Source organism: Pelophylax lessonae (assembly GCF_965119305.1).
Source record: "Pelophylax lessonae genome assembly, chromosome: 10".
In the NCBI taxonomy this organism is placed as follows: Eukaryota; Metazoa; Chordata; class Amphibia; order Anura; family Ranidae; genus Pelophylax; species Pelophylax lessonae.
In genome coordinates this window covers 217,858,767-217,885,408 of record NC_138777.1, presented here as the reverse complement: position 1 = coordinate 217,885,408, position 26,642 = coordinate 217,858,767, and the positions used below count along the sequence as shown (strand labels likewise).

Genomic DNA, 26,642 nt, shown 5'->3' with positions numbered 1-26,642 from the left:
CATGGCAGCTGCACCGATTCTAATTTTGAGGATGTTTACACATCAAGCATTAACATGGGGCTCTGCAGCAATGCCCCGCCCTTTCCTTCTGCTACCTATTCGGAGAAGCCTTTGTATTTTTGTGAATGAGTTTACATCATACAAAGGTTTCTGTGATTGGGCAGGAGAAAAGGGAGGGGGTAGACATGGCAGCTGCACCGATTCTAATTTTGAGGATGTTTACACATCAAGCATTAACATCGGGCTCTGCAGCAATGCCCCGCCCTTTCCTTCTGCTACCTATTCGGAGAAGCCTTTGTATTTTGTGAATGAGTTCACATAATACAAAGGTTTCTGTGATTGGGCAGGAGGAAGGGAGGGGGTAGACATAGCAGCTGCACCGATTCTAATTTTGAGGATGTTTACACCTGAAGCATTAGCGTCGGGCTCCTGGAAATACAGCAGTTGTAAATAATAGAGATAAGTCCAGAAGATGTCATGCACCTCCTTGAAGCATTTCTAACCCAAAATACAAAATCAAACAAAAAAAAAAAAAAAAACACACACCACCACGTGCTTCTGTCCCTTTAAAGGCACAAGATATAGCACAGTGCTTTTGGGATGGCAATTGTCCCTTTCCATGTTGTACAATACCAGGCTGATCATGACGGTTACTTTCTTTCCCTCTGTAAACTGACCAGGTTTATCACGGCTGCTGATCTCTGATCACGTGGTCAGATTACAGTGGGGAAAATTATTCGATCCCCTGCAGATCTTCTAAGTTTGTCCACTTACAAAGAAACAAAGGGTCTATAATTTTTATCATAGGTGTATTTTAAATGAGACAGAATAGCCACCAAAAATCCAGAATAAAAACATACAATACAAATGTTATACATTGAGTTGCAGTTCAGTGTGTAAAATAAGTATTTGATCCCCAAGAAAAACATGACTTGGTACTTAGTGGAGAAACCCTTGTTGGCAAGCACAGAGGTAAGACAATTCTGTAGATAGTTACCAGGTTTGCACATATCTCAGGAGGGATTTTGGACCACTCTTTCTTACAGATCTCCTCTAAATCCTTAAGGTTTCTTGGCTGTCACTTGGCAACTTGAAGTTTCAGATCCCTCCATAAATTTTCTATAGGATTAAGGTCTGGAGACTGACTAGGCCACTCCATGACCTTAATGTGCTTCTTCTTGAGCCACTCTTGTTGCCTTGGTGGTATGTTTTGGGTCATTGTCATGCTGGAAGACCCATCCACGACCAACCTTCAGTGTTCTGGCTAAGGGCCTGTTCACACCACATGCAGTCCAGTGTGGTTTTTTTTTCTCCTGCATCAAAAACGCATGGATAGTAGGTTATGTTTTTCAATGGCATAGTTCACACCAGTGCGGTCAGTTCCAGGGCATTCCGGTTCCAGAAAAAAAGTAGAACACGCTGCATTTTTTCTGCACTAGAATGTGGTAAAATGCATCAAAAATGCACCGGAAAGCATTGAAACACACATCTAAAAAAAAAAAAAGGAGGCGAAAAAATGCACTGGACTGCATCAAAAACGCACAAAAAATCAATCAAAAATGCACTGGAATGCATCAAAAATGGGCATGGAGAAAAACATCTGGAAGGCATCCAGACTGTGATTTATGGTGTGAACTGACCCTTAGGGAAGAAGGTTCTTATCCAAGATTTTACAATACATGACCCCATCCATTGGCCCCCAAGTCAGCCTGTACCTTTAGCAGAGAAACAGCCCGAAAGCATAAAGTTTCCACTTCTTTGCTTGACTGTAGGGATCGTGTTCTTAGGGTCATAGTCAGCATCGTTCTTTCTCCAAACACGGGTTGAGTTAATGCCAAAGAGCTCAATTTTAGTCTCATCAGACCACAGCACTTTCTCCCAATCCCTCTCAATCATTTAAATGTTCATTGGCAAACATCAGGTGGGCCAGTACATGTGCCTTCTTGAGGAGGGGAACCTTGTGGGTGCTGCAGGATTTCAATCCATGGCACCCTAATGGGTCACCAATGGTTTGTTTAGGGACTGTGGTCCCAATTGCCTTGAGATCATTCACAAGCTCTTCTTGTTTAGTTCTGTGCTGATCTCTCAAGCCTCGTACACACGCAACGATTGTTGGCCGTGAATTTTCGGCCAATGTCCGATCGGCAGATTTTCGGCTTGTTAGTATGATGCTTCCGACAACCAACTGCGACTTTTCGGCTGCAAAAAATCTGGTGTGCATGATAAAATTTGTTGGCCGTCAACAGAACGGCCGATTGTTCGTCAGTCAGTACAGATTCGGCAGACAAAAATCAGATGAGCAAGACTGGGCATGCTCAGAGAAGAAAAAACACACGGAAAGTTAACCATCACATGACATCACTTCTGAAGTTGGTTGTTGTTGGCCGAAAAAATGTGTGTGCAGTCTAGAGCACATTTCAACCAACACAACAACACTGGACAAAAGACGGCCGATCGGTCGGCCAACAATCGTTGCGTGTGTTCGAGGCTTCAGGCTCTATTCACAGCTGAGCGTTTCGTTTTAAGGCGTTTGTTGCAGTGGTTTGGAGGGAGGCATTGACATCTGACCAAAAACGCTTGTAATCTGCCTAAAAAGTAGCTCATATACTTTTTGATCTTCAGGCGACATATGTGAACAGGGGCCGTTGAAATTAATGGGATTTTGCTTGTTGGGCGTTTTGGAACTTCAGAGCTGAGGGTTTTTACGAGCTGAAAAACGTTCAGGTGTGAGCAGGGTCTTATTTTTCTCAGGACGTGAAATCTTAAACGGAGCTCCAGTCTGAGGGCGATTTGTATTTCTTCCATTTGCGAATAATTGCTCCAACAGTTGTCTCCTTCTCACCAAGCCTATTGTTAATGGTCTTGTAGCCCATTCCAGCCTTCTGCAGGGCTACAATCTTGTCCCTGACGTCCTATAACAGCTCTTTGGTCTTGCCTATGATGAGGTTTGAATGTAGGAGATTCTGTGGACAGGTGTCTTTTATACACTGAACAAGTTGTCGTTCGGAGCACCTTCTTAAAGCGGAGTTCCGACCTATTTAGCAACTTTAGTGATTCCTGTAGTGCTCGCTATGCTAAACAACAATTGGGCATTTTCAATTTTTTTCCGGGGGTCCCTTACCATATTTTCAGGGCATTTTTGATTGTACTTCCTCCTTCTCTCCCCTCTTTGGCCACGGCCACCGACATCACTTCCGCCTTTGCATTGCATCCTGGGAGCCGTTTGTCATCACTCCCAGGAGGCTGGAATCAGGAAGAACTCCCAGAACACTCCCTGGAATCAGGAAGAAGGACACAGCAGATTACACTGCGGCTTCAGATGCCCACATCCAAGATGGCCGCGCCCAGACAGCGATTTTAAAAGTAAGATTTTGACTAAAATCCAATACTATACACCTTGTAAGTATGAGAATAGCAGTTCTGTAAAGGGTGATGGATTAGTATTATAGAGGTATTTTTAGTTAAAAAGGGTATTTGAGGCCGGAACTCTGCTTTAAATTGACAGGACTAATCTGTGAACCACATGAGCACATAGTGTAGCCAGTCTATGGGAGCCAGAATTATTGTTGGTTGGTAGGGGATCAAATACTTATTTTACTCACCGAACTGCAACTCCATTTATAACATTTGTATCATGCTTTTTCTGGATTTTAGGTTGATATTCTGTCTCTATCATTCAAAATACACCTATGATAAAAATTATAGACTCTTCATTTCTTTGTAAGTGGGCAAACTTATAAAAAATGCAGGAGAATAAATAATTATTTTCCCCATTGCATGCATCTGTGCCTTCCAGCTATCTTCTCAGCATCTTCGCGTCTCTTCCGTAGTCTGTGTGAGAACCGATCTCCTCCTTGCCGCCCCCACTCTCATGCCTGTGTAATTTCAATCCCTGCAGCTGCTCCAGTGCTTGTAATGTAAAAGAAACCTGTATTAAATGCTTTAATCCTCTGTTTTAGGTCCCTGTTCAGTACAGTGTGTGCTTTCCGAAAATTAGAAATGCTAAATACCTTCTTTCCAGAGCCCTGCTGTACAGATACATGACCTCCCTCTGCGCTTTTGCCATTATCAGAGGGAAATCTCAGCCCCTCCCACTGTACTCACTTCGATCGGGAAGAAAAGCAGAAGGAGGTCACATTGCAGCACAGCAGGGCTCTGCAAAAAAAAGTACTTAGCATTAGAATTTTAGGAAAACACACACACTGTACTGAATAGGGACCTAAAACAGAGAGAATCAAAGTAATACATGTAACTTTAACCACTTGCCAACCAGCTGCCGTACTTAACCTCCCTGGCTGTAGGATTCGTTCCGATTTTAGGTGCTGAAAGCGGTACCATTATTTTGCATGTAATTCTTAATAATGAGCAGCCCAAACCAACTGTATACATAGGATTTCTTTTTACTGTGCGTTCTTCTTTACAACATCTCGGGTATGATAATGTTTGAAACACAAAATCATAAATTATAATATAATAAATAACTATAAATAAGTTAAAGTATATATATTATATATTATATACAGTGGGTACGGAAAGTATTCAGACCCCCTTAAATTTTTCACTCTGTTATATTGCAGCCATTTGCTAAAATCATTTAAGTATTTAAGTTCGTTCTTCTTCCTCATGAATGTACACATAGCACCCCATACTGACAGAAAAACACAGAATTGTTGCAGATTTATTAAAAAAGAAAAACTGAAATATCACATGGTCATAAGTATTCAGACCCTTTGCTCAGTATTAAGTAGAAGCCCCCTTTTGATCTAATACAGCCAGGAGTCTTTTTGGGAAAGATGCAACAAGTCTTTCACACCTGGATTTGGGGATCCTCTGCCATTCCTCCTTGCAGATCCTCTCCAGTTCCGTCAGGTTGGATGGTAAACGTTGGTGGACAGCCATTTTTAGGTCTCTCCAGAGATGCTCAATTGGGTTTAAGTCAGGGCTCTGGCTGGGCCATTCAAGAACAGTCACGGAGTTGTTGTGAAGCCACTCCTTCGTTATTTTAGCTGTGTGCTTAGGGTCACTGTCTTGTTGGAAGGTAAACCTTCGGCCCAGTCTGAGGTCCAGAGCACTCTGGAGAAGGTTTTTGTCCAGGATATCCCTGTACTTGGCCGCATTCATCTTTCCCTCGATTGCAACCAGTCGTCCTGTCCCTGCAGCTAAAAAACACCCCCACAGCATGATGCTGCCACCACCATGCTTCACTGTTGGGACTGTATTGGACAGGTGATGAGCAGTGCCTGGTTTTCTCCACACATACCGCTTAGAATTAAGGCCAAAAAGTTCTATTTTGGTCTCATCAGACCAGAGAATCTTATTTCTCACCATCTTGGAGTCCTTCAGGTGTTTTTTAGCAAACTCCATGCAGGCTTTCATGTGTCTTACACTGAGGAGAGGCTTCCGTCGGGCCACTCTGCCATAAAGCCCAGACTGGTGGAGGGCTGCAGTGATGGTTGACTTTCTACAACTTTCTCCCATCTCCTGACTGCATCTCTTGAGCTCAACCACAGTGATCTTTGGGTTCTTCTTTACCTCTCTCACCAAGGCTCTTCTCCCCCGATAGCTCAGTTTGGCCGGACGGCCAGCTCTAGGAAGGGTTCTGGTCGTCCCAAACGTCTTCCATTTGAGGATTATGGAGGCCACTGTGCTCTTAGGAACCTTAAGTGCAGCAGAAATCTTTTTGTAACCTTGGCCAGATCTGTACCTTGCCACAATTCTGTCTCTGAGCTCTTCAGGCAGTTCCTTTGACCTCATGATTCTCATTTGCTCTGACATGCATTGTGATCTGGAAGGTCTTATATAGACAGGTGTGTGGCTTTCCTAATCAAGTCCAATCAGTATAATCAAACACAGCTGGACTCAAATGAAGGTGTAGAACCATCTCAAGGATGATCAGAAGAAATGGAAAGCACCTGAGTTAAATATATGAGTGTCACAGCAAAGGGTCTGAATACTTAGGACCATGTGATATTTCAGTTTTTCTTTTTTAATAAATCTGCAACAATGTCAACAATTCTGTGTTTTTTTGTCAGTATGGGGTGCTATGTGTACATTCATGAGGAAGAAGAATGAACTTAAATGATTTTAGCAAATGGCTGCAATATAACAAAGAGTGAAAAATTTAAGGGGGTCTGAATACTTTCCGTACCCACTGATATATATATATATATATATATATATATATATATATATATATATATATATATATATATAAAGTACAGTAAAACTGCAGGAAAGGGTATTGGGGGGCAATCTAATGTGAATTTATTTTTTTTTGCAATGTATCAGTGTGTTTTACTTTTGAATTTGCCGCCGGTTCCACCCCCCTGCGAGCGTCAAGTCGCAGGAGACGGAAGCCGGGGGCACAGAGAGCATCGGGAGGAAGATCTGCCGCCGCACACATCGCTGGATTCCGGTGACAAGGTAAGTAACCCCTCTACCAGGATCCAGCGATGCTTCTGGCGGTACCCCGAGTGCGGCTCGGGGTTACCGCTTTTGGCACTGAAATTTAACCCCGAGCCACACTCGGGAACACTGCCAGGAAGGTTAAACAGCAGCAGGTCGGCTCTGTCCTATGAAACTACATACCTGTACGTCACGGGACAGCCGCGATGTCTGCCGGGCACCCGCGAACGCACCCCATGGAGACAGAACGGCAGGTCTGCTGATGTAAACAAGGCAGACCACTGTTCTGTCAGTAATGAACACAGGGATCCTGTGTGTTCCTCCTATTTAGGAACACAGGTCTCTGTGTTCATTCAGCAAATCCATCTACCACAGTGTTGGAAAGCACCCCCTAGGGACACATTTAACCCTTTGATCGCCCCTGAGGTTATCCCTTTCCCTGGCAGGGTCATTATTACAGTAACCACACTATTACTGTAGTAATGTCACTGGTCCCCCCCCCAAAAGTGTAAAAAATGTCAGTTAGGGGTTCCATCGGTCCTCAGCAACGTCGAAGTCCCGCTAAAAATCGCTGCCATTACTAGTAAAAAAAAAAATAAATAAAAATGACGTAAATCTTTACCTTCGACGCAATAACTTTTGCACAAACCAATCAATATACACTTATTGGGATTTTTTACCAAAAATATGTAGCAGAATACAAATTGGCCTAAAATGATGAAGAAATTTGATTTTTTACATTTCGTTTATTGGAAATGTTATATACCAGAAAATAAAAAATTGTTTTTTTTTTCCTCAGAATATTCGCTCTGTTTATAGCGAAAAAAAAAAAATGGCAGAGGTGATCGAATACCACCAAAAGAAAGCTCTATTTGTGTGTGTGGGGGGGGGGGGGGGGGGACATCAATTTGAGTACATCGTTGCACGATTGCGCAATTGTCCGTTAAAGTAACGCAGTGCCGTATCGCAAAAAATGGCCTGGTTATTAAGGGAGTAAAACCTTCCAGTCCAGAAGTGGTCAACTCATAGTTTGCCTTCACTTATATATATATATATATATATTTTCTTTCCTGGAATTCAGCTTTGGACTGGGTTTACACTTGCTGAGGCCTCAGCTCGCTGCCGGGGTCAGGTGCCCCGGCAGCGAGCTGAGGCACCATTTCAGGTGCGAATCAGGTTCGAATTTTTGGCTGAATTCGGACCTCAAAACGAAGCCAAAGATGCACTGGACCCTTTTCCAGTGCTGACCCCGGCCGTCCCAGAGCTGTGTGAACCGACTCCATTGAGAGCCGCTCACAGTCTCTTGTCATGAGAATTGGATGCGGGCAAACCTGCATCCAATTTGCAGAAGTTTGAACGCAGCCATAAAAGCTAATCTTCAGGAGAACAAAATAATATCTAAATATAGTGGTTATGTGTATTCTTCCATTAATCTTTTTGTGCTTGGTGTATTCTTCCCAGATCTGTTCAGCAATCCAGAGTGAAACTTTGCCTCAGTGTATGAGTTTTCTATAATAAAAGACCGCTCACTGCTGCTCTCTCTCATTGTGGAGGGTGACTGGTCTGGCCTCCATCACTGAAGACCCATTTTAGATGGAAAAAGCTTTGGGCTGGGAGGAGCTATGCAAATATCAGAAAGTCTTATTGGGGGTCAGTCTGGAGGAGTGGGCATTCTGATTCAGGCCTTGGAAACATCCACATGTAATGCTGAGCCTCTGTGATTGGAAGAAGTGAAATTTTATGAAAAAAAGGGGCGGACCAGGGGCAGTCAGGCTGGGGAGGAGAGGGGCTAAATCAGTTTATGAGCTACAGGGGGTCTCAAAGACGCACCCTTTGCATCATCAAAGGGCCACACCTGATCAATATATGCAATGCTTGAGAGGACTGTCGGAAAATCTAGACCCAATAGAGGAAATGAAGGTCACATAGTGTGGACATGTTACATTGTTGGCTGGGGATATGCTGCAGAAGACAATACGAAACTGGGAAGATGTTCCCTAGAGACGTCCGAGGACCACAAATCAGATACCAAAGGGCCGCATGCAGCCCTTTGGCCACAGGTTGGGCACTAGAGAGCTAGATGATGCTGAAATGTCCTCCAGGCAGGAAATGAGGCGGGCTCCATCTGGCCTGCTGCAGCTTCTAGTGCACACTGTAAAAAGCTCACAGTGTGCAGTGAAAATCTTTGCAAGCCATTCTTCATTACAGGAGAGGAGCCTAAACAACTGTACAAGACTGAAGGCAATGCTGAAGTTCATCCTCGAAGCGGAACTTCTCCGAAAAGAGGACATTCTGCTCTTTTTCCTCTCCCCCCTGCTAAACACTTGGGACATCTTTTTTTTGTTTTTTTGGGGTAGTGGGGGGGGTAGGTACCCGGTTTTCACAGGTACACCCTCCCCAAATTCCAGGGACGTCACACGTCCCTAAAAGCTGCGGGATCAAATAGGACAGTAGGGCTCACGAATGTGCGCAGTGAGCAGCCGGCTGTGAGGCCGCAAGCAGTCTCAGCCAGCTGTCCACAGTTAGTATGCTGTCAACCGAAGCCCAGGGAGGAAACCAGCCAGGTGAGCACATTTTTTGTAGCTGTAGACTTCATTTTTTAACAACTGACTGGACAAATGCTTTTAAGCAGGCCTTCGGTCATTTTTTTCATCTGTTAAATCTTCTGCCTTTGTTGCTTTAACTTTTGATAGTAAAACTTTTTATTCTGCTAGTAAATACCTTCTACAGCCCACTTCCTTTTTCTTATCTGGTAATTAGCCTAGGCTAATGAAATCATTCACAGCTCGCTCTATCACTCTTGTGAGCAGGAGGGATGAGTCATAGGAGAGCCAAGGAGAGCTGCAGAGCTGGAGGGGGCTGAATGAGGGCAGAGATAACCGGAGACAGCAGAGAGCCATGAGTATTCATTCATCAAGAGAGGAGAAATGTGCAGGCAAGCAGTGATGACAGTGTGTTTATCTGTATATTTGTTTATGCGTGGGTCTGTATATATTAGGTGTATGCATATATGTATATTGGTATATATGTGTATGTGTGTATCAATCAGGAGGTGAACAGGCAGCCGCTTCAGCTGCCCACAGGTAAAATGGCTGCTGCCAGAATTAGTAGAGGGAGATTTCTGCAGCATATTTGGCATGTACAGAATCATAGTATATATAAAATATGTAAAGTGGTTGGAGGGAATCTGCAGAATGACAAATAAGTTTTTATTACAGATTCTGTGAGCAGACTGCAGTTCCTCTTTAACTACTCCTTTTCCTAGAGTTCAGAGAATATCTGCCTTTATCTGACCAATCAATGAGAGATTTTGGCATTGTGTTACCATCCGCCAATCCCGCGTGACACACCACGTGGCCACTGAGAAGGATACAAAGCTCGTAGTAACTCTTTGGGGACAACATGGAGGTCCGGAGTTCTCCCAGCATGTTTGAGGCATGTTTCAGAGCATCCATCAGTTTGTTCTTGTCCTATGGAATAAAAACAAATGATTGTATCAATACTAGTTGTGTGACAAAACGCGTAGGGTTAGTGTAAAAAAAATGCATGACCAATACACAGTCATAACACCCCAAACAAGTCTTTTATGCAGGCAGTTTTCAGGACCGTATACATTTATACACAGCATGCAGGTCCCATGGAAACTAGCTAACAGGTTTCATAGCTGTAGTTACTGTGCATCCACCGCACATGTTATATGCAAAAGTACCCTACAGAAAGGAAACGCACAGCCAAAAATCTAAAGCTGATATTCGGCCCGTGCGTACCAGGCTTTAAAACCTCAAGGATTAGTGCACTTGAAATATTACTAAACCCAGAACCTGCATTCACTATATGCGATCTCCCCAGGAGCCTGCATTCACTACATCTGGTCTCCCCAGGAGCCTGCAGTCACTACATCTGGTCTCCCCAGGAGCCTGCAGTCACTACATCTGGTCTCCCCAGGAGCCTGCATTCACTACATCTGGTCTCCCCAGGAGCCTGCATTCACTACATCTGGTCTCCCCAGGAGCCTGCATTCACTATATCTGGTCTCCCCAGGAGCTTGCAGTCACTATATCTGGTCTCCCCAGGAGCCTGCAGTCACTATATCTGGTCTCCCCAGGAGCCTGCAGTCACTATATCTGGTCTCCCCAGGAGCTTGCAGTCACTATATCTGGTCTCCCCAGGAGCCTGCAGTCACTACATCTGGTCTCCCCAGGAGCTTGCAGTCACTATATCTACTCTCCCCAGGAGCTTGCAGTCACTATATCTGGTCTCCCACAGCACACAGAACATGAATCTCCCAAGACAGTGCAAGAATCACACCCATACAAACAGAATATTATTGGAAGAGTTTGTGCTGCTAAATTGCAATTTATTTATATGCTCTGTTCTCCTTAGGGACCTTTAAAACAGCAGAAGCCCTCCTTTTCTTTATTTCATAGATTAGCACGAGGGTTTTTCCTCAGTTTTAGCATTTGTACCTGGACACATACTACCCTAAATGTTAGGACCACTTGGAGCACCACCTAGCCGCAGCTTTCAGGCACTCCGATTCACAGGATGCCGACAGTGGGGCCGGCCGGTGACCCTCTGCCTTTTGCTCGCGTGAAAAAACCAGAACCTCATGCATTGGGATAAACCTCCAGCCTGCATGAGGCCTAAAGCTAATTTGTAGCTTTGCACGGTATAAGTAAAGCACAAATCTGCTTTATTGCTAGAACGCCAAATATGAACGCATTCCTTACAGCCCAAAGACAAAAAGTGCTAAAACAAAAAAGATTTATCTTGCAGTGTTTTCCTATCCCCTGCTGAATATGAAGAAAATTAGGCAGTGTGAATTTTGTCAGCTGTAATGTGCACCGGTAAACATCTCCTTCTCCAGGGAGCTTTGATTGACAATCAAAGATTGCCATCCCTAAAACACAAAGATGTCTACCACACACACAGTTCAGCAAGGGAGACTATCCTTCCCGACATACCACCCCAAGAACAGCAGATAAACTGCAAGGAAAAAAAAAACACGGAGGTCTACGAGGGTCGCTGTACCGATCGCAGCAATTAGACTTCAAGAGTGCTGGGAGGAGAATCAGAAGCTTTTAAGATGTGAACCTGGACCGGGAGGCCATAAGGCATGATGAAGGAGTCCCTAGAATGCTTCTGACCTACATGTTGAATGTGGTCAATTAAGTGTTTGCCTAAGGATGCGCAAAAGGGAGAAGGGAGCAAACAAATTGAAATTCTGCTTGAGAAGAAAATCCTCAGCAGCATTCAGCTACAAAAACATGAAAGAGCAGCCTGAGCCTTCAATAGAACAATCCGGGACTTCATTCACTTTAACTTCTTATCAGGGAAGGAGCGAGGACGCATAGAGCCCACAACAAATGCCAGGAGCAGAAGATTACCCATTTAGTTCCGTTTTCTCCAAACACCACTGTAGAAATATAGATCCTGAATGAGGATTATTTATCACATTCAGATTTATTTATTTTTTCCCCCCAAACGTGAAGGCCCCATTCACACCTGCGCAACACTTTTTTTTCTTTTTTTAAAAATCGGTCTTTCAGCATGTGGCAGCCCTATGTGCGACAAAACGCACCAAAGTAGCTTGTGCACTTTTTTTTTGCAGTGAGCTTTGCTCATTTTGGTGCGTGACTGCTACCCATGTTTGGGGTACCATTAAGAATTAAAGTGGTTGTTAACCCACTACAGTATAACCATACACTCCCCTCTGTAAAATAACATTGTGTCCCAGTGTCTGGGTTATCTTACAAAAGATGCCGATTTCTACCTTACATCAGAGTGTCTCCCGGCACTCACGTGACTTCTCAGCTCTCTCCTCTCCCCGGCTGACAGCTATAGCGGGAGGGGCCGAGAACTCCCACTGACGCTGAAGCTGGGGAGCAGAGGAGAGAGCGCCGATTGGTCAAGTGAATGTCGGGAAACGCTCTGATGTAAGGTAGAAATCTGCATTTTTGTTTTTAACACAGACACAGGGACACAATGTTTTTTACAGAGGGGATTGTATGGTTATATTGTAGTTATGATAGCAGCAGGAGGGGAGGGCTGGGGAGTGGATGGAGCTGGCAGGGAGGGGACAGGGGAGAGCAGAGAGCAGAGTTGTGGGTGACAGAGGCATGTAAACTGACCACGGTGCCAGGGCTTAGCAGCTATGATAAACTGTGGTCAGTTTACAGGTTTCTTAGGTTATACAAGGGGGCAAATGACACAGCACAAGCACTGTGCTGTTATTCATGCTTTAAGGGAATAGCATCTATTTTTTTTTAGGGTTACAAACACTTGATCGGCGAATCGATCCCCGCTGAGCAAAAATGGACTCGGTTGGGTGCACCGCCCATGTGAAAGAAGCCTAACTATCCAAAAATTGAAAAAAATGTAAAAGAATTGCCACACTTAAAGACTGCGGATTGTTGCAGTGAGAAAAAAAAATAAGCCCCCGTTCACATACACGTGACGCTACTTCGCACCGCGACCTCCGAGGTCGCAGTGCGAGCAGCGCGCCGCGACCTCGGAGCGGCCGCCACGGACTTCATGACATTGAAGTCTATGGCGGTCGCCTCCGGGTCGCCCCAAAGAAGCTCTGGACCCTTTTTCTAAGTCGGAACGACGTTTTTTTTTTTTTTTTTTTTTTCCCGTAGCGTGTGAAACACACTCAAAAGACTTCACCCGGTGCATAAAAAAGTGCACACACACAAACGTGAGGAACACAAAAAGTGCACAGGGTGTGCAAACAAATGGTCTTCCCTCCGAAGAGGTAGGACCCGAACCTCGATCCCCCGGGGCTCAAGACTCCTGACAGGGATTTAAGGTACTCATGGTCTGTCTGGCCGAAACCAGACTGACCCCGTTCTTCAGGGGGACTGCCGAAACAGCCCCCACCGAGTACTAAGTGGGGCTCCCCCGAAGGGAGACCCCATGAGAGAGGGCGGACCAAGCCAAAAGGCCATATCCGCCCCCTCCCAAGACTCAAGGTAGGGCCCGAGGACCCACACCCTACAAGTCGTGAAAGTGAAAAAACGGAATTTTTGTAAAATCTTACCTGTAAAATTCCTTTCTTTCGCCGCCTCTTCATATTCGTCACATATGGGGTATTAGACTTAGCTCCGAAGGAGTAGCTAGGCAACAGAATATGTTAATAAAGCTTTTAACATATCCAACATATCCCACCCTCAAGGGGTGGTCCCCTCAGTCAATACCCTCCTACTTCCTGCAACCATATCTCAGTTTTAGTGGAATAGCAGTAGAGTATACAACCAAACCCCAAAAGAGGGGCGGGGGCGGCGACTGTCGGAGGACTCAGAGAAAGGAATTTTACAGGTAAGATTTTACAAAAATTCCGTTTTCTCTTACGTCCTCCGACAGTCGCCGCCTCTTCATATTCGTCACATATGGGGACGTCCCAAAGCAGTGCAAACATGAGGGGTGGGAAACACATCCGCGCCGAAAGGCAACGCAGTTTCCACATCAAGAAAGGAACCTTACCAAAGGAAGGAAACCAGCTGGGCAACAGCAAAAAAAAAAACAAGTGCTCAACAGGAGCAACAACCCAGGAAAAGGCAAAAACCAGGGGATACAAAACTTATCCCAACAGCCAGGAGTCCCCAACAAGGGACCCTAGGGAACAGCCGCACTAAGAACCTTGCGGCCAAAGGAAGCATCCGCCGATGCCCGAACATCTACTTTGTAGAATTTTGTGAAAGTGTGCACGGTCGACCAAGTCGCCGCCTTACACACCTGGGCTACAGAAGCCCCATGACGACAGGCCCAAGACGTACTCAGAGATCTAGTAGAGTGCCACTTCACAGGCACAGGGGGAACCTTCCCCTGCAAGGCATAGGCCTGTTCAATGGTCTGTCTGATCCATTTTGCGATGGTAGAGGCCGAAGCCGCCATGCCCTTCCGAGGACCCTCTGGAAGAACAAACAAGGAGCCCGTTTTACGAAAAGACTCAGTCGATCGAAGGTAAACCCTGATCGCCCGAACAACATCCAAAGAGTGCAATCTCACCTCCTGTGGATGTTTAGGCTTCGTGCACAACGAAGGCAAGACAATGTCCTCATTAAGATGGAATTCCGAAACACGTTTCGGAAGAAAGGAAGGATTAGGTCGCAAGACCACCTTATCCAAATGAATAACCAAGTACGGAGACTTGCAGGACAAAGCCGCCAGTTCCGACACTCTGCGAGCCGAAGTGATCGCCACCAAAAAGGCGACCTTTTTGGATAACATAGACAACGAGATCTCCCTGATCTGTTCAAAAGGAGCACGTTGTAACACAGATAGCACGAGATTCAAGTCCCAAGGGGGCAGAGGATCCCTCCTAGGAGGAACCAGATGCCGCACACCCTGAATAAAGGTGCCAACCAAAAGGTTGGATGCCACGGGACGTTGAAACAGAACGGCCAGAGCAGACACCTGACCCTTTATCGTAGCCAGCGCCAAGCGCTGATCAACACCCGCTTGAAGGAAAGACAGCACACGGGACACCGAGTACGTGCGGGGTGAAAACCCCCTGGACTCACACCAGGCAAAATAGGCCTTCCAAGTACGGTAGTAAACCTTCCCAGAGGAAGACTTCCTCGCGTTGATTAAAGTATGAACGACCTCCGGAGAGAGACCCCTCTCCTTCAGGACCTCGGTTTCAACAGCCAGGCCGTCAAAGCCAGCGACTGTAAAGCAGGATGGTATATCGGCCCTTGAGACAGGAGATCGTCTCGAAGAGGCAGACGCCACGGGGCGTCGACCGCCAGATTCACAAGGTCTGCGTACCAGGACCGGCGAGGCCAGTCCGGTGCCACAAGAATCACCGTGTTGCGTTCCGATTGAAACCTGCGAAGGAACCTGGACAGCAACTGGATCGGTGGAAACGCATACATCAGTCTGTACTGATGCCACGGGGCCACTAACGCGTCCGACGCGTCTGCCCGAGGGTCGCGCGTCCGTGCCACGAACCTCCTCACCTTGTTGTTGAGACGAGACGCGAACAGGTCCACATCTGGAAGACCCCACTTCGCGCACAACATCTGGAAGACAGCCGGGTGGAGAGACCATTCCCCCTGATCCAGGGTCTGGCGACTCAGATAGTCCGCCTGCCAGTTCTCCACCCCCGGAATGTGAACCGCCGTTATCGCCGGGACATGAGTCTCGGCCCAAGATAGAATGTCGGCCACTTCCCGAGCCGCTCGGGCACTCCTGGTGCCCCCTTGGTGGTTGATGTAGGCCACCGCCGTGGCATTGTCCGTCTGCACCCGAACCGGGCAGCCCTGCAGCCGGTCCGTCCAGCGACGAAGACAGAGACTTATCGCACGCAATTCCAGAATGTTGATCGGAAGGGAGGACTCCCCCTCCGACCAAGTTCCCTGGGCGGACAGAACGCCCAGAACACCACCCCAGCCCGACAGGCTGGCATCCGTGGTGATTACCGTCCACGAGATAGGACGAAACGACTTGCCCCCGGACACCATCGGGGACTGGAGCCACCACAGAAGGTCTTTTCTGGTGCGATGACTCAACGAGATCTGAAGATCCAGAGATTGAGGTCGCCCGTCCCACTTGGACAGGATCTCCGCTTGGAGACCCCGCGTGTGAAACTGGGCGAAGGGAATCGCCTCGAAGGCCGAGACCATCAATCCCAGACATCTCATGCACGTCCGTAGAGACGATTGCGGAACATCCCGGAGGGACCTGACTTCCTCCTGAAGAGTTCTGAGTTTGTCTTCCGGCAGGAAGACCTTCGCCTGCACCGAGTCCAAAATCATTCCCAGGTAGGGGAAACGAACAGACGGACTCAGTGCCGACTTTGGAAAATTTATCGTCCAACCAAACTCCTGCAGAGTTTGCATCGTGACAGACAGGTCCTGCTCCAGACCCTGGCTGGTCGCAGACCGAACCAGAATGTCGTCCAGATACCCCAGGACAGAAATGCCCTGGGCCCTCAATAATGCCAGAACCGGTGCAAGCACCTTGGTGAAGACCCGCGGAGCCGAGGCAAGGCCAAAAGGCAACGCCACGAACTGGTAGTGATCCTCCGCAATGGCAAATCGAAGGTACCTCTGGTGACCCTCGAAGATGGGGATGTGAAGATACGCATCCTTCAAATCGATGGAGGCCATGAATTCCCCCGGAACCAGGGCAGCCACCACCGACCGCAGGGATTCCATGCGGAACTTGCGAACCCGCACAGAGCAGTTCAGAGCCTTCAAGTCCAGAATCGGACGAACCTTGCCCTCCTTCCTGGGCACGGTGAACAGGTTTGAATAAAACCCCCGAAATCTGTCCCGATGAGGCACCGGAACCACCACTCCCTGAGCCCTCAGGTCCTGCACCGCCAGGTGTAGGTCCCGCAGGCGCTCCGGAGACAGTTGAAGATTTGAAGGAAAAAATCTGCTCTCCGGCCGAGAGAGAAACTCGATCTTGTAACCAGACCGAACGATTTCCTGAACCCATCTGTCCCGCACACGGGCCAACCAGGGCTGAAGAAAACCGAGCAAGCGTCCCCCCACCCCAAAACTGGGTGAGGGCGCCCCTTCAGGCCGAACTGTTATGGGCTGCAGGTCCGGATTGGCCGGACTTCTGCTTACCAGACCAGGGCTTCTTCTGAGAGCCTTGACCTTTGAACGGCTTGCCCTTGTAGTGCGGCCGAAAGGCACGAAAGGACCCCTGAGGGGGCCGAAAATTAGCATGCTTCTTCCCAGAAGCCCCCTTAGCCTTGGGGAAATGGGGCAAGAGAGTGCTCTTACCCCCGGTGATTCCCTTAATCAACACATCCAGGGACTCCCCAAAAAGGCGAGACCCATCATAAGGCAGATTGGCTAAGGTCTTACGCGAAGATTGGTCCACCGACCAACATTTTAACCAAACCAGGCGGCGAGACAACACCGCCCCACTGTGCACCCGTGCAGCCAACGGAATCAGGTCCAGGTCCGCATCACACAGATACATGACACCCTGGTGGATCTGATCCACCATATCCAGGGTCGCCGGCGAGGCCGAGTCGGCCACCAAGACGCGCCTAAGCATCTGCGTCCAACTTGCGATCGCCTGGGCCGCCATGAGAGAAGCAAACAGAGCTTTAAGCATAGAACCCGTAACAGAATACGTATGACGGGCCAGAGACTCCAGTCTCCTATCTGTGGCATCACGGAAAATGGGTGAACCCTCTGCAGGAATCGCAGTGGCCTTGTTCAAAACCGCAATCGCATGATCCACTGGTGGAGGCACGCACCACCTTTCATCAGTGGCAGGTGAAAAAGGATAACGCAGCTTGAATCTACTTGGTACCGCAAAAGGTTTGCGCAGATCGCGCCATTGATCCTTAACAGCGCGCTGAAAATCAGCATTGCAGGGGAAAACCTGTGGCGTCCTGCGTTTCCTCTGCGTCCCATAAGCCGCCAAGGCAGCGGGGGGACACACTTCGTCCTGCAAACGCAGCGTTTGCTTAATAGAAGCAATCAACTCATCCATGATTGCAAGCTCTTCAGGCGAGCCAGGGGGAGAATTATCAACCCCCTCAACTTCAGCCTCCACCTCAGACCCCACTAGATCAAGAGAGGAGTGGGACCCCGATAGGGAAGCCCCTGCTAGGACAGCCCCATCACCTTCACCCTCAGAATCAGAGGAGAGCACAACTCTGGGCCTTTTGGTAGATTGAGCAGCCACCAGCATTTGCACCTGAGCAGCAAGGCCAGCCACAATAGTGGCTAAATCCCCCCCTGGGGGGGAAGCAGCGGTCCCCTGGCTTTCCACCAATACTGTAGGAAATTTGCCCTCCTGAGAATCCATTGCCCCTGTAATGCCAGACAACCAAGGGTTAACTGCCCCTTTCAGCAAGCGCGGCAAGCGCAGCCCACCGCGTCACACTAAGCACAATGAGACCCCCACAGGGATATGTAAACTGAACACAGGCAATGGATAGCAAGAAACAGAAGGATAAAACCTGAGGAGACCCTCGCCGCTGCTGCTGCCTCGATCGGTGTTCCTGGGAAGAGGAAGTGATGCTGCTAGGGCGCTCTATGTAAACCTATGGAGGCTACAAGAAAATGGCCGCCATGCATGTAAAACACGCGGCCGGAGCGAGGGCAGGCAAAATGGCGTCTTTAGGCGCCGAAACCGTCGCTCCACAGTGCAGTAATGCACACATGTCTGTATGTAAAAAAACAGAACCGATCGCTGCAGCGATCGCTGTAAGTGCCCAAACATGCCATAAAACATGCCCCACAGCACACAGCTTTCCACACTGATCATGCTGACACCCATAGTGCCACACAACTCCCCCCCCCCCCCCCCCTTGCAGCCCACAGCATGCAGCCGAGAGATAGGGAGACAAACAGTGTGAATAGAGGCAGGTTACACAGTCCCAGACTGACACCCCTCCAGACAGACAGGTCCCCACATAAATACACTTACCTCACCACGGTGTGGGGGACCCGCACAGGCGAACAAGCCGCTACACATGAGGCAGGGAGAGTCGCATACAAGACGCTCCGAACGTGGGTTAAGAAACCGCACAGCGTCCAGTGAGGTAGCCACCTCACCAAGCATCCCTGCACCGAACAGGGATGGGTCGTTCACTATGCCAGGAGCGTTACCTGGCTGAACGCTCGATGGCAGACTGGGAAGCCACTGACCCACGACCTGCGACCAGGGGGATCAGCCCGAGACCCAGTCCGCATGATCCTCTTCGTCCGAAGAACTAACTAACGCTGATAAAACAACAGCTAAGTAAAGGTAGAGAGAAAAACTCAAACAAAATATTAAAAAGAAGAAAGAGTCTGGGACATAAAGTCCCAGCACAGAGAGCCAGCCACTCCTGACAAGCTAGACATTAAAACTGAGATATGGTTGCAGGAAGTAGGAGGGTATTGACTGAGGGGACCACCCCTTGAGGGTGGGATATGTTGGATATGTTAAAAGCTTTATTAACATATTCTGTTGCCTAGCTACTCCTTCGGAGCAAAGTCTAATACCCCATATGTGACGAATATGAAGAGGCGGCGACTGTCGGAGGACGTAAGAGAAAAAGGTGATAGAAAGTGACAAACTACAAAGAAAAAGCACACACAAACAAAAAGGTGGGGGAGGGGAAGTGGAGAGGTGAATTAGTGCCCTTGTGAAAATACAAGGGCAGGCCTTCCGGCCGGAATAAAAATTCCTCTGGTCGAAGCCAAAAGGCCTTGCCCAAGAGGCAGGTGCTTAAAAAAGTGTGCGTAGGTGCAGTGACCATGGTGCCGAAAAACTCAAGGCGAGCTGCCCCTCACCAGTGAGAATTAAGGCACCCCTGGGCTGCCACCCCAGGGGCACATACACTACGGGCTTTCTCTACCCCGGCCCAATGGCCAGACCGAGTGTAGCCCTTACCTACCAGGAGGTTTGGAACGTGGACAGCTTAGAGAGAGCCTGCCTTCAACTGGGGACAAGCCTTTTGCAAGGCCAGATTCAACCCAGGAGGAAAGGCCCTCCCACCACCATCCCAATTCCTCACCAATTACATCCAGGAGCAATACTAACCGTCTTTCCCCAGCTTTCTTGCTCCCTTCAAACTGGTAGGGGCGGACCCATTCAAATCAGGAAGGCATTGGAACCCTCCGGCTTTCTCTGGTTTGGCCTACTCCGGTCCTCCAGTTACGCCCAGAGCGCCCCGGTTAACTTCGGCCACCACCGATACTAACCTTCAGGTTCCATTCCAACACTGATAAGAACAGATACTACACTTGATCTTAGCCAAAAGGCCGAGAAGCGACTTGTGTCGCTCCTATTAGAACGGGTCCGCAGCTTCCCTATGGAAGGCAACCTACAGCGACCTGTGAGGCGACCAGGTCGCCTCACGGGTCGCCTTAGTGTGAACGGGGACTTAAAGGACTGTTTTTTTTTTTTTTTCTGTAACCAACAGTTCTGCTTTAATTATCAAAAAGCTGGAGACAAAGCTGAATAAATTTACAGGTAACATGGAAATCCTCTTTAATTTAAGACAGTTTACAAAACCCCCAGTGAACACTTCATTTGTCTGCTTTCAGCAGATTTATGGTAATTCAATGCAATCCAACAGTGACAAAATAATGAAGCACCATTAGGATGTGGGACTGTGACAGTTGTTGGCGAGAACGTGGCAGCTAATTCCAGCCCGCCAGCCGCCAACGCTGAGCCGCTCAAACAGTGATTTACATTGATTAGGGGAGCAATTTTCGGCGCTGTCCCATGGGAAATTAGGCAGATGAGGATTGATACGACCGGCGCGACTCTCAATACGTTTTGTGGTTTCATTCATTAGGCTCCATTAAAACAAATAGCTGCGGTATTGTTTTACTCAGTCTTAAAGCGGCGTTCCCGACCTCAAAAAAACACTTCGGCCCATCCGCTTGCTGAAAATCACCCAAAAAAGAATTGGATAATTCAGATTTTTTTTCCCCATTTACTTACTTTGTTATTGAAGAAAGTATACTCCCCTTTCTTCCACTTCCTCCCTCTGTGGCCGCGGCCCGTCACTTTCTGCTTGCATTGATTCCTGGGAGAGGAGCGTCATCGTTCCCAGGAGTCAATGCGCCTGCACCAGCCCCGCCCGTCACTTCCGGTGCAGGCGCGTCCTCCCTGCTAAACAGCTTCTGGGCATGCCCAGAAGCTGTGCAGGGATGATGCGCCTGCACCGGAAGTGACGGGCGGGGCCGGGTGCAGGGCATTGTGGGACTGAAGAGGACGCAGAACAGGACGCTCCGGCTTCAGCTGCCCACACCTGAGATGGCAGCGCTGGACAAGAAATTTTCAAGGCAAGTATTTCTTCTAAAACGGTAAGTGAACCCTAGGACAGTTCAGAGGCTATCATTGCTGAAATGCACTAGCCCTGACTGTCCCGGGGGTGTTTTTATCGAATGGCACTTTTCCACTGCATGGAACCGAACGGTTCGGCTCGCTTTTGTGCTTTTCCACTGCTGGTACCGCATGGTACGGTGTTGGAAAGGTTCGGTACGGTACAGCGGCGCTTTTCCACCGCATGGAACCAAACGGTACGGCTCTCAAAAACAGTACCACCTCGATTGTGGTTCCAAGAGGTACCATACCCGGTACCATATCCCACAATCCTTTGCATGCAGTCACTACTAGCCACTGATTGGTCAGAGAATCCCACCCACCCCGTTGTTATCCCACCCACTTAACTTTAGTACTACTTTAGTGGAAAAGCAAACCATACCGTACCGAACCATTCCAACACCGTACCATGCGGTACCAGCAGTGGAAAAGCAAACCGGGCCAAGCAGGGCCGAGTAGAGCCGAGCCGGTACTTGCAGTGGAAAAGTGCCATAAAAAACGTTTGAGGCCGGAACTCCGCTTTAAGAAAAGGCCCAGAGAATTTTAAATTTAAAAAAAGTACAGAAGTACAGGAGCAGAAGAGTTTATTTTATTTTTTTTAAGGGAAACCATACTGTATTTTTAGCAGCATCCTATTTTGAGCTATTTTTTTATCTTCATATCTTTATGCAATTTGATATTTTACATACTTTTCAGTATACCCATTTTTTTCTGAAAAGATTTGTAGAATATTCTTCTAGCTGCTATCGCCATTTCACTAAAATCTCAGCCACACAGAGGACGAACTGCTTTCCACTAGTCAGGCCTAAATGGAAGAATTACACTGCGAAAGGAAGCAAAGTAAAAAGCTTGCTATTCAATGAGAAATATGGCTGCCCCCACATGCACATACAGTGGGGAAAATTATTATTTAATCCCTTGCAGATTTTGTAAGTTTGCCCACTTACAAAGAAACGAAGGGTCTATAATTTTTATCATAGGTGTATTTTAAACTGATAGAGACAGAAAATCAACCAAAAATCCAGAAAAAAACACAATACAAATGTTATAAATTGAGTTGCAGTTCAGTGAGTAAAAAAAAAATTTTTTCGGCGTATAACACGCACCTAAATTTTAGGAAAAAGCTGAAAATTTAAAATAAACAGCTTTGAACTCAGAACATTTTTTATTTTTTTTTTAATCAAATGTAGTCTCACCAGTGCCCACGAATGCAGCCTCGCCAGCGCAGTGCCCATACATGCAGCCTCGCCAGCGCAGTGCCCATACATGCAGCCTCGCCAGCGCAGTGCCCATACATGCAGCCTCGCCAGTGCAGTGCCCACGAATGCAGCCTCGACCAGCTCAGTGCCCATAACTGCAGCCTCGACCAGCTCAGTGCCCATAACTGCAGCCTCGACCAGCGCCAGTGACACTATCCGAATCACTTTTAAAAAAGTCCAGGAAGCAGCGCCGAGAGGTAGAAGGGGCGGGCGGCGCCGAGGAGAAGGAAGGACACGCTGTCATCGGAAGTCCGGCACCTATGATAGACGTCGGCATAGGAGGCGGGACTTCCGATGACAGCGTGTCCTTCCTTCTCCTCGGCGCCGCCCGCCCCCTTCTACCTCTTGGCACTGCTTCCTGGACTTTTTTTTATTTTATATCGGCCTATAACACGCACTGTTACTTTTTTCTCAATTTTTAGGAGGAAAAAAAGAGCGTGTCATACGCCGATAAATACGGTATTTGATCCCCAAGCAAAACATGACTTCATAGTTGGTGGAGAAACCCTTGTTGGCAAGCACAGAGGTGAGACGTTTCGTGTAGTTGGTGACCAGGTTTGCACATTGCACAAGGAGGGATTTTTGGTCCACTCTGCTTTACAGATCTTCTCTTAATCCTTAAAGCGGACTTCCACCCAAAAGTGGAACTTCCACTCATTTGCTCCCCCCCGGTGCCACATTTGGCACCTTTCAGGGGGGAGGTGGGAAACGGGTACCTTTCCCTAATTCCAGGAGATGGCGCCGCTGCGAAAGGAAGGAGGAAATAAATCCACTCCACCTATGACCGGCTTAACATACAGTCCATATTGATGGGGGAATCCTTCTCGCAGCGCTATCATGTTCTTCCAGCAGGGAGCCTTCCCCACCAGCAGAATACAATGATTGCTGCTTGCAGGTATAGCTGCAGGCGGTGATCAAAAGAAAAAAAAAAAAAAAAACACGACAGTGTGCCAAGTCGATCGACGGATCGAAATTTGTCCGGTTTCCTGCCGAACCAGTATTTCAATCCATCTAGGACTGGCTTACCTTAAAAAGGTTGTAAAGCCTAAACATTTTTTAACTTAATGCATTCCTCGCATTAAAGTAAAAAAATGTTTAAGTGTCAGCATTCCCCCTTTTACATAAATAGCCCTCATTCGATCCAGCACATCTGCAGCTCTCCCCCCCCACTCCACCCCTCACTTCTGGGTCTCACTGACTTTGCTGGAGCACAGAAAGCCATTGGCTTCCAGTGCTGTCAATCAAAGCCAGCGATGAAGGAGCTGGAGGCGGGGCTGAGTCCAACTGTACGTCAACAGACGCAGCAGCGGGGCTCGGGAGAGAGCACGCATGAGTGCCCCCCATAGGAAGCCGCTTTCTATGGGGAACTAAACAGAGTAGAGGGGCCAGGAGCACCGACCGGGGACCCGAAGAAAAAAAAAAAAAAAAAAAAAAAAAAAGGAGGTTCGTGGCCGCTCTGCAATTCTTTAGCACAGAGCAGGTAAGTACAGTCAGGTTGGTTATTTAAAAAAAAAATTACCGTTACAATCACTAACTCTCACTCCAAAACTAGTGAGACTAGCAGTCCAAGGCAGCAGTGCTTTATTTTACTCTGCAGCTATACAGCGAAGAGGCTCAAGGTACAGGAGTGCCTAGGCACAGGACGCAACCTGCCATTTTTCCATAAGGAATTCAAAATAAAAACATGTCTTTCTGGATAATTTTTAGGCAAAAATAAAAAAGGAAGAATTCCAGGACTTGGAACAATGCAACTACCATACCTGTGGGATTCCTCTAGTACAGTTGCCAAACAAGGCCTGCGGGCTGAATCCGGCCCTCCAAGCCATTTCATGTGGCCCTCGCACCGCTCTTGCACCTGCGGCAATCCCTTGTTTCTGCCCCCACCTTATCCCAGCAGTCAGCAGCAGAAAAGAGGACAGAACTCCTCCAGGTCCTGGGCTTCTCCGGGCGGGTAGGCTCGTTTCTGCCCCCTCCCCATCTCAGCACTCGGCAGCAGAAAGGAGGACAGAACTCCTCCTACAGATCCTTCACCTCTATTCAGCTGCAGCACCCCCTCGTCTCCATCTTCCCTGGTCTCAGCATTCAGCAGACTCCAGTCAGTCTGGTCCTCCTCCAGACCATGCGCTTTCAGCTTCCCATTTTTACCCCTAGCTTCTTCCCAACAGCAGCACAAGATGGGGGGGGGGGTGCACTGTGATGTAAGGGGGGGGGGGGGGAACGACTTTTGACAACTGATGGTGAGGGGACTCTTGATATCTGATGTAATGGGGGGGGGTGCTCTCTGGAAATCTAGTTTTACAGATACAACCGGCCCTTTGGGGGCCCTTTGGGGGCAATCATAATGCTGATGCGGCCCACAATGAAATTACCTTTGACACCCCTGCTCTAGAGCTTAGTACATGAGCAGAAGCTCTGCTGGCTTCCATCATCCAATCATGTGCAAGCACAAATCCTGCTTCCCCCCCACCACCCCTTGCATGTGATTGGGGAAGCTTTTCCTCATTTACTAAGCTCTGTCTGTAGCATCTGCTTTGCAAAGTGCAACAGTCTATTTGCTTTTAGTAAATCAACCCCTAAATGTCACCCAGTTATGGTTTAAGGATTGTAAAACGCTGGCTTATTTTAATTATCAACTGAAGAGAAAACTGTTACTGTTGTCAAAGACCATTACTTAATCTCTCGTTCGTTTTTACGCGTGCAGTATAAAGGAATCTCTCATCGTTAAACGGGCAACAGCCCTTCATGATCAACATGTGACCTCAGACTGGTTTCCTTGTCAAAAAACAGCAAACATAACCAGGAGTCATCATGAGACGCTGACCTCAGGGCTCCCAGATGATTAGAAGCCATCATGCCTTTAGATGTAGCCTCGATTACGGAAGGGTGAATATAGACACAAATCTTGTGTGTAAAATCATTTGCTCAACCTAGCAAAATTATGTTTTAGTTTAAATTCAAATAGGCTCAACATCCACCTGCACATTATTCAGCCAACTGCAGAGACGGTGAGAGCACAGCAGTTTAATTGGTTTGGAGGAGTACCAACCTGGGTTCCAAGGCTCCCTAGGGTTTAATTAGGGGTTGCTAGTGGTCCCACTGACACCAATGTGTTTGGGCATTTGCAAAGGGGGGCAGCCTTACCACAGACCACCAGCAGAAGGGGCATTCTTACCACTGACCACCAGCAGAAGGGGCATTCTTCCCACTGACCACCAACAGAAGGGGCATTCTTACCACTGACCCACCAACAGACGGGGCATTCTTACCACTGACCCACCAACAGACGGGGCATTCTTACCACTGACCCACCAACAGACGGGGCATTCTTACCACTGACCCACCAACAGACGGGGCATTCTTACCACTGACCCACCAACAGACGGGGCATTCTTACCACTGACCCACCAACCGAAGGGGCATTCTTCCCACCAACCGAAGGGGCATTCTTCCAACCAACCGAAGGGGCATTCTTCCAACCAACCGAAGGGGCATTCTTCCCACAGACCACCAACCGAAGGGGCATTCTTCCCACAGACCACCAACCGAAGGGGCATTCTTCCCACAGACCACCAACCGAAGGGGCATTCTTCCCACAGACCACCAACCGAAGGGGCATTCTTCCCACAGACCACCAACCGAAGGGGCATTCTTCCCACAGACCACCAACAGAAGGGGCAATCTTCCCACTGATCATCAGCAGAAGGGGCATTCTTACCAGTGACCACCAACGGAAGGAGCCCTGAGACCTTCTCCCGCTGACTCTCTAAACGACCACTAGAAGGGGATCCTACCACTGATAACCAATTTAAGAGGGTAATTTTCCATTGACAACCAAATGTAAATTTGCAAATTCACTGACCACTAAAGAAAGGTTGCACAAAACTAACTGCTGGGGCCATTTCACTTAGAACCAGTAGGTGGGAGATTTTTAACTGACTCCCAGAACATGGGAGACATTATGATCTCAGGGATACCTTCGGCAAACATTCCAAAGCTTCCCAATAGTCAACTAAATCAACCCTGATCCTTTTTTTTTTAATCAAAAAGTACCAATGTAGCTGTACCCGTGAAGTCAAAAGTGTCGGCATCACTTTTACAAATCTCTGGGCTAAGTTGGTGGGCACAGATGGAGGTTACAGGTCATTCCCTCCTATCTTTTTTTGCCCCACTATAAAA

General features: G+C 47.9%; 1 protein-coding gene across 1 annotated transcript in view; it reads right to left on the bottom strand.

Moving 5' to 3' along the window:
- VPS35 (VPS35 retromer complex component) overlaps positions 1-26,642 on the bottom strand; it is a gene marked incomplete at its 5' end in the record, with an annotated part of 180,023 nt that overhangs the window by 117,371 nt on the left and 36,010 nt on the right. Inside the window, one exon of the mRNA XM_082271055.1 lies at positions 9,779-9,875. Within this exon, the coding sequence (XP_082127181.1) occupies positions 9,779-9,875 (97 nt within the window). The remainder of the gene's footprint in view (positions 1-9,778; positions 9,876-26,642) is intronic.